Source organism: Littorina saxatilis, linkage group LG12, assembly GCF_037325665.1.
Source record: "Littorina saxatilis isolate snail1 linkage group LG12, US_GU_Lsax_2.0, whole genome shotgun sequence".
Lineage (NCBI taxonomy): Eukaryota > Metazoa > Mollusca > Gastropoda > Littorinimorpha > Littorinidae > Littorina > Littorina saxatilis.
In genome coordinates, this window is record NC_090256.1 from 31,201,607 (window position 1) to 31,215,951 (window position 14,345).

Genomic DNA, 14,345 nt, shown 5'->3' on the forward strand with positions numbered 1-14,345 from the left:
CTTTGAACAATAGCATCTAATGAAGTACTGGACAGTTTCATCACAACACAAAGAAATTGAGAAATCCAAGATGTGGTTATTATCGTTTATCGTCTCTTCAGCAGTGAATGCTATTCGTGACCGTAGAGAAATCCAAGAAAAGGGCCAAAGCTGATGAGGGACAGGAGTGCTAAATAACGTTGGAGGCAGGCATACAATCATCCACATTTCTAAGCTAATAAAATATCACATGCCCCTCAAAACAAAAAAACACCAAACAAACAGTGTAAACTTGAAGGAACACACTCTCACCTCCACCCTGGGTTCAGGCTGGGTAGGTAAGACACAGTGGTGACAGGCGCAGGGCGGGGCCATGGCAGGGAAATCCTGAGCGCTCAACTCCAAGGGTTCCTCTGGCTGGTCGCCCTGCTGCTGGCACAACGCTCCCCACAACTTCAGGCTCTCCGCTGTCGGCACCACCACTGGCGCCGTCGGCATGCCTAGCTTCCCCGACGCCAGCATGGCATCAAAATCTTTCTGGTCTTCTGAGATGCCTTCCTCGTCCTCATCATCCTCTTCATCGGCATCACCCTCGTCTTCGTCATCTTCTTCATCTCCATCGTCGTCGTCTTCCTCTTCTTCTTCGTCGTCATCGTCCTCTTCCTCATTGTCGTCTTCACCTTTGTCATCATTTTCTTCTTCATCTTTTTCGTCCTCCCCTTCATCTTGATCGACACCTTCATCTACTCTGCTACTGCTTTCTTCTGACTGCTGGCTATTCCTGTTCACAGAGGAAAGGGAATTACTTATCAGCAAGTGTTTCTTACTTTGAAAAAACCCAACATTTACATCTGAGTCATTCTGACTGTTTTGTCCATTGAATGGCTTTAAGACTGCAAGTACCAGAAACAGGCAATGTGGGTGCCCTGAGATTTTTTTGTGAGTGTGTGAAACAATGGCGTGCAAAGCACAATTGGAGATGGGGGTGGTGTATGTGTTGTGTGCAATTGTAAAAAACATTTTTTTTTTAAACCTATGGACTCTCAGTATGACTTTCACAAACCAGTTTGCTTGCTAAAAAAAGGACCTTTATCAAATAATTCTGCACCAGAAAATGTGAACAGTATGATAAAGTCCTTCTCTTTTGAACCTTTAACTTTAAATGTGTAAAATCTGCAATTTGGACACTTTAGATAATATTCCTAAACCCAGGAGGAAACCATCTCATTTCTTCCACCCACCCTTCCCTATCACATGCTCATTTCTTTCGACATAATTATTGACACAAGCATGCACGAAATTATTTCAAGGCTGAAAACCATAATCCACCCCCAAGAAATATCTTATCTGTGGAGCTTTCAAAATACCAGAGCCGAAGTGCACGAGAAAGTTACAAACCGGGATGGAGTCAGCCGCGGTGTTGGGTTGGTTGAAATCCAAAATTTTAATAATAAATTTTCATTTAATTAATATACTTACCCAACTCACATATAGCAATTAACTCTAGTTCAGTGCTGGTAACGCTGTACGCGTTCCCCTTGGTAACAAGGGAGACCACCCTAAAAAAGAGTGATCCATCCCATAATATCAGACCGATGTCCGGTCCAACATCCGTATGCGTGCGCATACGCCGCCATTTGTATCATTCGAACGAAGCCCAACTCACTACTTTTTTAGAACCCAATACCACCACAGCGGGGAGGCGGGAGGGTTTAAACGATGTGAGTTGGGTAAGTATATTAATTAAATGAAAATTTATTATTAAAATTTTGGATTAAATTACATATTATTACCCAACTCACATATAGCAGATTGCTACTATAGGTGGTGGGTACTTACCAAAACTAGGCACGCAGGACCTGTCCCGCCGCTACCATGGCAGGCAGCGCGGAGCTTCCATCCTGTCTGACAGAAGCGACGTCTCTGAGGTAAAAGTTGACGAAAACGTCCTCAGAACGCCAATAAGCAGCTTCCAGTACCTCGGCTAGCTTGCCGGACCGAAGAACTGCCACAGTGGATGCCCAGGCTCTCGCCTCATGGGTTCTAGCCGCGGTGAGAGGCAACACTGCCCTAATATCACCCGACTGCACTTGCCACCAGGCATATGCTCGTTTGATCAGAGTGGAGATCCATTTGGCCAGAGTCACCTTAGCTATATCCTTACACCTAGCCGTGTTTAAAGATATGAAAAGAAGCTTTTGACTTTCTGACCTAACAGGCCGAGTTCGAGACAGATAACATCGGAGAGCTCTCACAGGACAATTTGCAATATCGGGATCTCCAGGAGCCAAAATCTTGCTCAAGGGTGGGATGCGCAAGATTGGAGAAAGCTGGCCAGGTTTCTGGTTTTTCGCGAGAAAGCCGGGAACAAATCTGAGAGAAATGGAACCATCCTTCTCGAACGCAATATCCTTGTCTAAACCCGACAAAGAGTGCACCTCACTACCTCTCCTTGAAGTAGAGAGAAGCGTTAAAAACACAGTCTTACGCGTCAAATCGGCCAAACTGGCTGACAAAAGAGGCTCGAACTCTTCCGAGGCTAAGAAACGTAAGACCAGGAACAAATCCCATGCAGGGAGAAGCGATTTTGAACGAGCTGCTAAAAGGGCAGCCCCCTTAATAACACTAGCGATAACCCCTCCGAGCGAAATTTTGTGGCCTAATTGCGCGAGGGTCGAAGAGATCGCCGACCTCCGGACCCTAATAGAAGAGGGAGAAGCCCCCTGATCAGCCAACCACGACAGATGGTTGGCTACATGAATAGACCTAGGTGAAAGAGGTTTAACCCCGTTAAGCGCGCACCACCTAGACCAAGAGGCCCAGTGCGATGAGTAAACCGAAGACGTCGATTTTCTATGTGCATGTCCAACGAATCTCAGAGTAGGGGAAGAGGCCCCTGCCCTACGCAAAGCGCTTCGGACAGAATCCACGCGTGAAGGGCCAGGATCTGTGGGTTCTCGTGCTGAACGCCTGACCGAGGCTGCACGAGATCTCCTCTTTTCAGGGCGAGAGGGATCGGGGGCCGAACTGCTAGACGCAGTAGGTCGGGAAACCAGTGCTGGCTTGGCCACAGAGGCGCGACCAGAACCAGCGCTGGTTTCTCTAAGTCCACTTTCCTGAGGACTTTGCCTAAGAGGCAGAACGGAGGGAAAGCATACGCCGGAAGATCTGACCAATCCACTTCCAGAGCATTCACCTTCCAGGCCAGGGGATCCGGGAAGGGGGACACAAAGAGAGGAAGTCTCGCCGAAAACCTCGTCGCAAAGAGATCTATCTTGGGCTTGTCGATCTGCGACCAAAGCCGCTGCAAAGACTGGTGTGTGAGAGTCCACTCTGAATGAACAATCCTGTCCCCTCTGCTCAAAGTGTCTGCAAGGACGTTCAGACTGCCCTTCAAGTACACTGCTGACAACCGAATGTGCTGGGCGTGACACCACTTGAGAATGCGACATGCAATGTCGGAAAGACTGTGAGACCGAGTCCCCCCCTGCTTGTTCACATACGACGCCACGGACATGTTGTCGGTGTGAAGACGTACATGACTGCCCTCCAGGAAAGGCTTGAACGCTAGAAGCGCCAGGGAAACGGCCTCCAACTCCAGTACATTGATATGTAGGGAGGCCTGAGAGCAATCCCAAACTCCCGAAACCATGTGCTCGTCCAGATGAGCACCCCACCCCGTCAGAGATGCGTCCGTAAACAACTCTCTCTCCGGCGGTGGACGAACAATGGGAACACCCCGGAACAAATCCGGAAGAAGCCAAACACCTGTGGTCTGCTGAAACCAAGTTCCCAGAGCGATCGGAACACTCCAGTCCTGGGATGTCTGATCCCACCTTGACTGCAGGGAGGCCTGAAAAGGCCTTTTGTGAACCCTGCCCAACGGAATGAGGGAAGCCATGGATTCCATCTGACCCAGAACCGAAGTCAGAACCCTTGCACTGGCGTGATTCTCTCCGTAGAGAGACCGAATCAGACCCTGAAGCTTGTCGATCCGCCTTTGAGACGGACGGACGGACCACCGAAGTGTGTCGAATTCCATGCCCAGGTAAGTAAACGTCTGGGATGGTTCCAACTCGGATTTTGTCAGGTTGACAGAGAAACCCAGCTGTGCCGCCCGGCTCAGCACCCTGTGCGTATGAGCCTCGCAAAGCCCCCTGTTCTGGTGAAGGATTAACCAATCGTCCAGGTATGCTCTGAGACGGATGCCTTCCTGTCTCACAAGAGCGCAAAGCTGCCTGACCACAATCGTGAAAATCCACGGAGCTAAAGACAGGCCGAACGGCAGAGCCCTGAACTGGTAAGCTTTGCCGCCCCAAGGGAAGCGAAGCCACTTCCTGTCCGCGACATGTATGAGGACGTGAAAGTAAGCGTCTGTAAGATCGATCGACGTTGCCCAATCTCCCGGCCGTAAGGCCTCCCGAACCGAAGTTGGAGTTTCCATGGTAAATTTGATTAGGCCTAAAAAAAAAATAGGTGTGGTTACGGTAACCCGACCTACCCTAATTTTAGGGGCCGATCCTATAACTTTTTATTACATTTGTCAAAAAAAAAAAAAAAACGAGTGCAAAAAACGCAATGAAAGCGAAAGCGCCCATGTCGCACACTTATTTCCCTGTCAAGTAGGTTTAATTTGTACACATTAGAAAAAAAGTTAAAACAAAAAAAAAGTGATTGCCTACCTACCTACCCTATTTTGTTTTGGCTATGTTACCGTAACCACACCTATTTTTTTTTTTGGCCTTACTCTCAGAAACTTGTTCAAAGGAGAAAGATCTAACACCGGCCTCCACGCCCCCGAGGCTTTCGGCACTACGAAAAGTCTGCCGTAAAACCCCGGGGACCGCGCGTCCAAGACCTCCTCTATAGCTCCCTTGAGCAGCAGAGCCGAGACCTCCTCCTGGACCGCGTTCCGTGCCACCAAATCCTTTGGCGCCCTGCAGGGCGGGATTATCCTGACCAGGGGAGCCTTCTGCCCTGACCAGAGAAGCCGGAACCCCGAACACACTATCCCCGTGACCCACTTGCTGGCCACCAGTTGCAGCCAGGAAGAAAGGGCCCTGGACGGGCCGCCCGCTACAACCAGCGCGGGGGCCACAGGGATGTGTTGTTCGGGGAAGTTTCATTGGGGGTGAGGCTTACGCCCCGACCCCCTGGAACCCCCGAAAGACTGACCCCTCTTAGGGTATGGAGCTCCACGCCCCCTACCCCTGGAGGAGAATGACTGCTTCTGGGCCTTCCCACCACCTGACGAAGACGTCTGAGGCTTAGCAGAAGAAAACGCCTGAGTCTGAGACTTGCCCTGAGGCTTCTGGAAGCCCTGTGAAGCCAGACGCGCGATCGCTACATCCCGCGCGTCCTGCGTCTCTTTCTGGAGTGCATCGAAAGACGCCTGCCCTAAGAGAGACCCCTCAGCAAAAGGGGAGACCTTCAGCCTCTCCACAGTCGCGGTGTCCCGAAATCTGGACCCCGTCAAGAAGGCTGATCTCCTTGAAAGCACTGCGTGAGTATACAGTCGGGCAGACAAGGCAACCTGTTCTCTAGTCACCTTGCCCAGAGTAGCCAGCAGTGTGGAAACATCCGTTGGCGACGCATCGAACCGAAATTCAAAAGGATCAAGAGATGTGGCAATCGATCTCGACAAAGACCTTTGCAGAGACTCCGACAAGGACGTGAGCTCCAGCAAAGACCTGCCGACTTCCTCCAAGGCTGAGAGAGAACCGTCAGTACATGGGACCACTCTATCCCTATTGTACCCATCTTCTCTCAAAGCAGCAAGTTCCGGCGTCACCGGAAGTGCCCCTGACGGCAGAGCAAAAGTGTCAATCAGGCTCACAGGATAAGGGTTGAGCTTGAACTTCGGAACACCGGAAGCTGCTCGAGCCCCAGGTTGAGCCAGCCAAGAGACAACGTCTTCCGGAGCATCGCCGTGCTGAACCAACAACGGCACCGCCGGTTTGCGTTTACCACACAAGACGTTCGCCATTTCATAGGCAATAGTTGACGATTCCCGGAAGCGGAAGCGAGGCCGTTGCTCCTGTGCACTCCGGAAATCGTCAAAAGCAGACCGAGGTGGGTGAAGCTGAGCCCTGTCCTTCACCACCCCTTCCGGAAAGTATCTGAACGCCGTTTCCGCCGCCAGCGCCACTGCGGCTGACAGCTTCACGGGCAAATTCAGTTGGGAATCCTCTACCACTGAGGCATCCCCGTCTTCCGCCCTACCCTCCGACTCGAGATCAAGCTCGGAGCCAGGAGGCAGAACATCAGACAGTTTATCGTCGGCAGAACCGACCACTTCCTGCCCCCTGGGCGGAAGAGGACTAAAACGGTCCCCGATATTCTCATAAAGAGACGTACGGAGGCGCTCGTCCTTTCGCTGCTCATAAGAACTCTCACGGCCTCCAACGCACGAGAGAGCCCCCTGAGCTCGCACACCGGCAAGCGGTGTAGACATACCTTGTACTGGTGTCACATTCAGGAGAGACACCAACTTGGTACCCCCATCCTGCGAAGCATGGACATCCGCCCGAGTCACAGTCGCCGAAGGCTGAGCGGAAGTCGAAGCCGGAACTGCAGGAGACTGCCGTACCTGTGCTAAGGAGAGAACATCAGAAACACCAGACGGAAGCGCTCGTAATTCCTCCCTAGTGGAAGATAATTCCGACGCAAGTGTCGAAACTTGAGCGCTCAAAGTCAACAATAAAGACGCAACTTCAGTTGGCGCTAACCCAGGGCAGCCATCTGAAGTTGAAGCAGAAGCAGAAGCAGAAGAAGAAGAAGCTTTGCCCGAAACACCACTCTTGCCAGAACGTAAACAAGCCTGACCGGAAGTTAAAGTGACGTCTGCTAACACGGGAGATTTAACAGAAGTTGAATCAGAAGAAACAGACGCGGATTTTCCTGCGCCCTTCTCTCTCCTCGAGCTACGTTTAGGAGGCGAATCGTCAGGCACCTGCCTCGAACTCGGCTTCCTTTTCACGCTATCAACAAGCGCAGCCTCCGCCATAGCAAAAATAACTCACGAAAAATTTCAAAGAAAACAATTTCAGAAAAATTTCACAAGTACAAAACGAGCGACGAAAACGTCGCTAAAGTTGTAACAAAACGGAAAGATCTCACCACACAGCTAGGTAAAGGTGAACAGATAGGCGACGACCAAGGGGAGATGCCAAAGCCAAGGACTAAGGCGAAAAACTGCAAACAGCAGGAGCGTACATCAGAAGCGTCCTTCCCAGTTGAACCGCTGAGAGAGAATGATACAAATGGCGGCGTATGCGCACGCATACGGATGTTGGACCGGACATCGGTCTGATATTATGGGATGGATCACTCTTTTTTAGGGTGGTCTCCCTTGTTACCAAGGGGAACGCGTACAGCGTTACCAGCACTGAACTAGAGTTAATTGCTATATGTGAGTTGGGTAATAATATGTAATTTAATTTAAATTTGGTGTGATTTCAACCAATCAGACCTCGCGGTTTGTTCTCACCCGTTTGGATTTCACCCACTTTTGCTTGGTGCCCCTCAGTCCTGAAATCCACCAAATTGGCTGAAAAATGTTACCTTGGAGACATGCTGCACGAGTTGAGATGCAGGGCTGCCATTTCGCGACTGATGGGGACAGGAGAAGAGGAGGCAGAGGAGGACGTGGTCGAAGACATGGATGGGGGTGTGACGTCAATGATGTAGCGGTTGGAGTCGTGGGGGAAGTTGAACGTGTGGTGTGCGCTGTTGTTCTCCAGCTGATCGGGGTTGATGATGCCACAGGTGATCATGTGAGTGATGGTGCACTCATCACAAGGACACCTGAAAGCAACACAAGTACATGCACCATTCATTGAAGGGGACAAGAGTGTGCGTTGGCTATATATGACCGTTTCCTCCCCACCATTTCAGGCAGTCATACTCCATTTTGGGGAAGATGCATGCTGGGTATTTTCATTTTTCTATAATACACCAAACTCTGACATGGATTACAAGATATTCTTTCTTGCATATTTGGTCTTGTGGTTGTTTGCAGTTGCTACACACAAAGGGGATGTAGCACTAACGGGTCTGCAAATAATTTGACATTGGAGATTGAAAAAGCTCCACCTGTAACCCACTAGACACAGCTGGGATTGAAAACCTGAACCTTCAAGCTTGAAAGCTTACATCCTTGCAACAAGGCTGTGTTACCCTGTCTAAATTTCAACCAATTACGGGACGTTCTTGACCTCACCTTTTCCTGCTACACCTGGGGCAGTGAGATTCCTCTGCAGGGGGTTTCTGGCCGGTCAACATGTTCCTCATGGTCTCTGTGAACTGAGCCTCCATGCTGAAACAGTCACAACATTTTCATCTTCTTTCTCAATCACTTGGACATTACTGCCCAAAATGTGAAGTATAATCAAACTAAAAATCCATTGAGGGAACAAAAAGCAAACAAGTGTACAACAATCGTCATCTTAGTCTTAAATGGTAGACATTTTTGTTTCAAAGTATCGCCATAACCGCTCATGTACCAAAACACCAGTCTAAATTCACATCAGCAAGGATGTTTGGAATATATTCATAATGGTGCTCTACAAAATGTGTCTGCTTCGTGGAGTGAATGTATCACTTAAATGATGGTAAGGGAATAGCTACCTATTTAAAGGTGAACATCTTATGCTGGAAAATCATGTCCTTGTTTATTAACCCAGCAAATATGGTGCATTTAAATTGTTTAGATTCTAAAATATTGTCAAACGCCATTGCTTGTCATGACACACAATGCACAGACACACACATCAGACAAAGTACAGCAGACTTCCACTAACTCGCGGTCTTTGGGGTCCAAACATTTTTGATCGCAATATATCTGATTCGCGATGCAGTTTGGGGTCCAATTAAAGGGAAGAAACCGCGGTTATTTCCCTTGTTGGTCACAAAAAGCCTGTGAGTGTCATGTTGGCGTGTGTGCGTTTGCCGTGTGTGAGTGCGTGCTTGTGTGTATGTGCGTGCGTGTGTGTGTGTGCGCACCCACGCCTGGCATGTGGTTGTGCTACAATGTGGTTTTTTTTCGAACTGTGACGTCACATGGCTCAAAGAAGGAAAATCTAACGTTGAATCGATACATTTTGTCTTCATTCTTCTCATTTTTAAACAGGTGAGGGAGCTTTTCTGCCGCAAACGGCAGCCGCATTCAAACTGTGAGTATGAAAGTAAAAAGGCAGTAGTTACCTGTGTGGCATGGCTGCCTTGGGGTTGTTCTTGAGGACCTGCTGCTCCAGGATCTTGCGCTGAGTCTTGAAGAACTCCCAGTCCTCCTTCAGCCACTTCTGCTTCACCTTCAGCGCCGTCTGTTTAGGAGGCATATTAAGTCTCCTTATTTGTCAAAGAAAGAAGACATTGCCAAAGTGCCTGATGCTGGGCAATTGCAGAGAATACCAGGAAGCCAAAATGATTTACTGATGCAGTATATAAACATATACCTCTGAAAGGCCACAGCTGAACCGCCCTTACCCTACCTGTATGACTATGTCGGACTGAAATGTCATAACTCTTTAGGAACCATTCTTCTACAGGCCTGAAGCAAGTGACAGTCATCGAATTGGGCCATTATCAGGCAGCTAACCCCTTTTCCAGACTACACATGATATATCACTGACACATCACAGTGGATATGTGCACACACCTTCCATTCACATGCACAAACACACATTTATGTATACAAATAGTGAAAAACACATACCTGCTCCTCATTATATCGATCAATAAGTAGCTGACAGTCATGCCATAAGACAAGTATCACAGACATCTCGTTGCGGAAGCTGACAAAGCGCTTCATCAGGTTGGGGTAGGTTTCCTCCGTGTAGGACTCTTTGTCCAAAGCTCCGTTCCTGTCAAGTGTATTACATCTATAACACATGAAAGCACTTGTAGTTACAGAAAGAAAGCACCAATCTCCTCATGTAACCTCACTCCCAGAGTGAGGTTTGCTGGGGAGTGAGGTTTGTCGTCATAGTATAGCGATTTTCAAAACGCACTCATGCAAAAACCATGTGTACGTGCGTAAGTTTCAGCCCATGAACGCAGAAGAAGAAGATAGTATAGCGATAAGACTTGAAGGTTAAGAGAGCAAACAGCAATCTCCTGATTTATCCAAGAGTGAGGTTTCTTATTATAATATATTGAAAGAATCTCAAAATGTTCACTCTTCTTTCAATATGTGCCTTCACTTACACATGGCTGATTCACGAGATGGCCATGAAAACACTATTGTGCCTTAAGGTTTGCTTTTAACCCAATGCCCTCTGACAAAAAAATGGCAGGCAGCCTTCTTAATCCTGAGCAAAGGGAAACTACTCCGCACAACATGCACACATACAAAACAAAACAATTCATATAAAATCATAGAGTACTCACATTTATATAGAAGATGGCAGAATAACTCGAGAATAGACTATAGTTTCATATGTTTGTATGTTCTGTCCACTTCCGATGTAATAAATGTTGTTTAAAAAAAACAATCCAGCAAGTGTTCTTCAAAAACGTCCAACGTGTCAGCCTTCAGTCCTCATTTACACCAATATATGTTGAAACTCCCAGAAAAATCCTCCCGAAAGTCCTGTTGTCGAATAACAACACCCAGATCGATGTCAAGACTCATCCCCTTTCACCTCTTCAAGTAGAAAACCTTCGAAAGGCGTGTCAGAATCGTCATCTGAGTTCCCCATGATCGAACACCATACTTCCAAACCTTCGTTCAACGCCATTATGTCAGCCAAAAAAATCTCAAACTTTGAAAATTCACAGCTAACACACTATTGCATCGATTCAAACTCTGCAAACGCTAGAATGAAGCAGCCGGAAGGAAGTGCATTAATCACATCCGGTCGCAAGGCCTTATGGGTAAGGCTCAAAGCGAAAGTGAAAGTAGGTGACATAGTGTTTAGCGGGCCATGCCGGGCGTTTCAGGGATTTCATAGGGCACTTCCAGCGGGCCATGCCGGGCGGTTCAGGGGGCATTGGGTTAACACAGCCCTTGACAATATCCCTTGATGGCACAAGGTCTCACAAAATAACTTCACACTAGATTCACACAGATCAAAGGCTTTCGTAAATTGCTAATCCCATTCTTGCTTTAGGAATTTCGGAACATTCTGCGATTTGAAAACCATGCGACACACTAACTGATGCCCGAAACAGGAATAAAGAATGGTCAGCTTACCTGAGTTGCTCACAAAGCATATCAAGACAGCCTTGGATGGCAGGTTCAGTGTAGACAATGGAGTGGTACAGATGTTTATTGTGCAGTTCCCATGTCACATTGAATCGCCGCAAATGGTCTTTCTGAAAAAACACACGACAAACAGACCCCATACTGGTTTACAGCTAAAAATGGCTGAAAGGTAGCAATAGACAGCTGGTTTCTTTTTTCACTTTTTCTATTTCTTTTTTAAACATACATTATTCATCCCTCTTTCTCTCCCGAAAATTATCATTGATAACAATTTTTGCATCAGACCTGTGTTTTGTCGTCAAATATTTATAACTCAAGAAGTACTGTTTGACGATATATCATTACAAAAGAAAAATCAACAAAAATGAGGGGGGAAAAAACATCACAAAAAGAAAAAAGTTATTTTGGCCCTTAACAAAGACTAAAAATCTACTAACAATGGGTTTTAAGTTTTGCAGTCCGTGTGTAGTGTTGAACTGCTCAAGGAACATGTTCTGAAACACACAGAAACCTGAAGCTCTACAGATGCTGTGATATAAGCAATCTAGGAACATGCATGGGTGCAAAGGTGAAGAAAATACTTTTATTTGCTAAACTTTGGAATGCAGTATCATCAAAGCAAGAGATCTTCCAATTTTGATGCCTGTTTGGGCAGTAAATACATTTTGTGATTGGATCCCTACAAATTGAAATTTAGTTAAGCGCAAGTAGCTATCGGTTTCTATCCTGTATCCTTTAACTGTTTCCTCCTGTACTGCAGCCAAGACAATGGAACGTTATAAGATCAACCACTGTCAGTATCAAACCTGTCCAACACCACAAGGTAAAAAGAAAACGGTTTAAACGCTCAAACTGTCATATATGTTAAGTGATCACATCAGCTTAACAAACCATTGGACTGTTGCCATGAGCTGCTCTAGTCCACTATAATACCTAAATGTTAAGTTTTCGTACAAATAACTTCTCAAGAACTGTATAAAACAGCCACCAAACCTGGCACACTTTTTGTTCTCCCAGAAATGTTGCAAACAAATCACATTTCAGTGTCCTGCGACTGCTTAGCCGATAGGAGACGGGCTTCCCGCAACTCTCTTTTGGCAGACATGCTTCCACGCGTTTGCTTGACTACAGTTCAATTCTAGCTCAGTTCAACCAGAAAATCTGTCCAGAAAAATACAGTGTGCTAGCAGCAGACAGGTTTGACACCGACAGCCAAGCACCCTTCACCATACTCACAAGAGTTGAGAGATTTTCGGACACAATGCGAGCAACGTTGCTCAGATTGCTGTATTCCTCCAGTAACATGCTCATGATTTCCCGTGCCTGTGGAGGCGTGCTGTAACCAGAGTTGATTTTCTTTCGCAGGTTGACTTTTTTCTCGATGACAAACTCCCGCACTTGGGACTCCAAGCGTTGAAAGAGTTGGTGAGGGTCACGACTGCATAACCTGTGAAAAAAATCTTTTGGTGAAGAAACCGTAAAGTAGTAGCTGAATCAAGAGTTGCCAGTGATGCTGCATGTGACGAGAATGAACTAATCAAGGGGAGTTTTTAAAATCAACCAGAACTTCCTTTCAAATTTATCGTGTTGGAGGTTGATGCAGCCAAGCGATCAGAAATGTGACTGGCAACTTATAACTAAGACACAGATTAACCCACTGTTCGTTTATGAACTGACCCTAACACCAAATTACCTATTCTTATTCTTCGTAAAAAAAGACATGCAACTGCAAACAGAAGTCTACCATGATTCCTAAGTATACATGGAAGAATCTTTCATCCACACATGTATACAACTCTAGACAGAACAAAGCAAACAATTTCTACTCTTTAATAATTGTCGAGGCACACACACACAGATTCTGGGAACAAGATCAAAAGAACCGAAACAAGACAAAGGGTAGAAAAAGACAACATACTTGTCGACCAGCTCTCTGAAGGTGGCCGAGTCCTCCTCGCTGAGTGTGGTAAGCTCCATGGCGTAGAGCTTTCTGACCATGGTACGCAGGTTGGTCCACACCGTCTGCAGGGCCTTGGTCTCCTGTTGGTGTTCCTGCGTGATCTGCCGCCGCTCCATGCATGAGTCGCAGGAACACATGGTGCCGTTGGCTAGCAGAGGCTCTCCGGGGCTGGGGAACACGCTGGAGAAATCACCCAGCATTCCCAGGGAGGAGGAGTCCAGACCCATGTCCTGGAAACGATTGAAAAAGAAAGTTATTTGAAAGCTACAATGTCTGTGGCATTTCCAATCCTCAAACCACTAGTACTGTCTTGCCAGGTAGGCTAAATGATTTCGGTGTCATGTAGAAAGATTCACAATTTTGGTTCGCGTTTGGATGTCTCGCCTCTCCTGTATCTTCTTCCTGAACTAAAGAACGAAAAGAGAGTTCTGCATTAGATGAGCGTTTATGACGAACCCCATTTTCTTCCTGTTTCTAAACTTGTCTTGACAAATTCATGCTGCACCAGTTGAAATTTAAATCATTGCAACAACATGTCAATTGCAACACAAAGTAAATGATTTCAGATCCATATTGTTCATCCATAGACAGTATCCCTTAAAAATCTGTCAGACTCCAAGTCATAATATCTGAGATTTACAACCATACATGTTACTGTTAGAGCGTTTAAAGGTGACTTTTTGCTGTTTAACACAGGTGAAAGATATAAATTTCAAACACTGTCCTACTTCTCATTTCCTGTCTACTGTATCCAGCATAATTTTTGATTTTGTTTCAATTTTTCATTTTGTCTGTTTATCTTTACATGTCTGAACCTCCATTATGTGCTTGCAATGCAAAGTAAGAACTGGATTTTTCTATTCTGTACTTTCTTACATCCCAAATTTGCATAAAACATTCAGCACTGCAAAGTAAAATCAACATAACCGAACAGGTCAGAAATGAGTATGCTCTTCAAGTGGCAGTAGTCAAGAGACACATGCACACAGAATTTTTGCAAGTGATTATTTGACAGTTGTACTTGTGTTTCACACATAAACAGGCAGGAGTATGCAGAAGTTTTCTGTTTTATTCTTTTTTTTTCCTCCTTCTTCATCTGTTCTTGCTTTTCAATGTTTAGTAACCAAAGAGATCAATGGTTTTTGTCCTAAAATGCAAGAGAGCTCAATGATCCTATAAACAATAGATATTGTTACCAGC

General features: G+C 46.4%; 1 protein-coding gene across 6 annotated transcripts in view; it reads right to left on the bottom strand.

Annotated features, from left to right (window-relative positions):
* LOC138981729 (protein FAM193A-like) overlaps positions 1-14,345 on the bottom strand; it is a 39,540-nt gene that overhangs the window by 19,421 nt on the left and 5,774 nt on the right. For 3 of the 6 annotated variants that reach the window (XM_070354797.1, XM_070354794.1, XM_070354793.1), the window contains 9 exons: positions 13,104-13,375; positions 12,422-12,632; positions 11,623-11,679; positions 11,174-11,295; positions 9,695-9,860; positions 9,184-9,302; positions 8,201-8,296; positions 7,543-7,785; positions 292-760 (listed from right to left, as the gene is read on the bottom strand). In XM_070354797.1, the coding sequence (XP_070210898.1) occupies positions 292-760; positions 7,543-7,785; positions 8,201-8,296; positions 9,184-9,302; positions 9,695-9,860; positions 11,174-11,295; positions 11,623-11,679; positions 12,422-12,632; positions 13,104-13,375 (1,755 nt within the window). The remainder of the gene's footprint in view (positions 1-291; positions 761-7,542; positions 7,786-8,200; positions 8,297-9,183; positions 9,303-9,694; positions 9,861-11,173; positions 11,296-11,622; positions 11,680-12,421; positions 12,633-13,103; positions 13,376-14,345) is intronic. The other 3 variants (XM_070354795.1, XM_070354799.1, XM_070354798.1) reach the window with 3 other exon arrangements.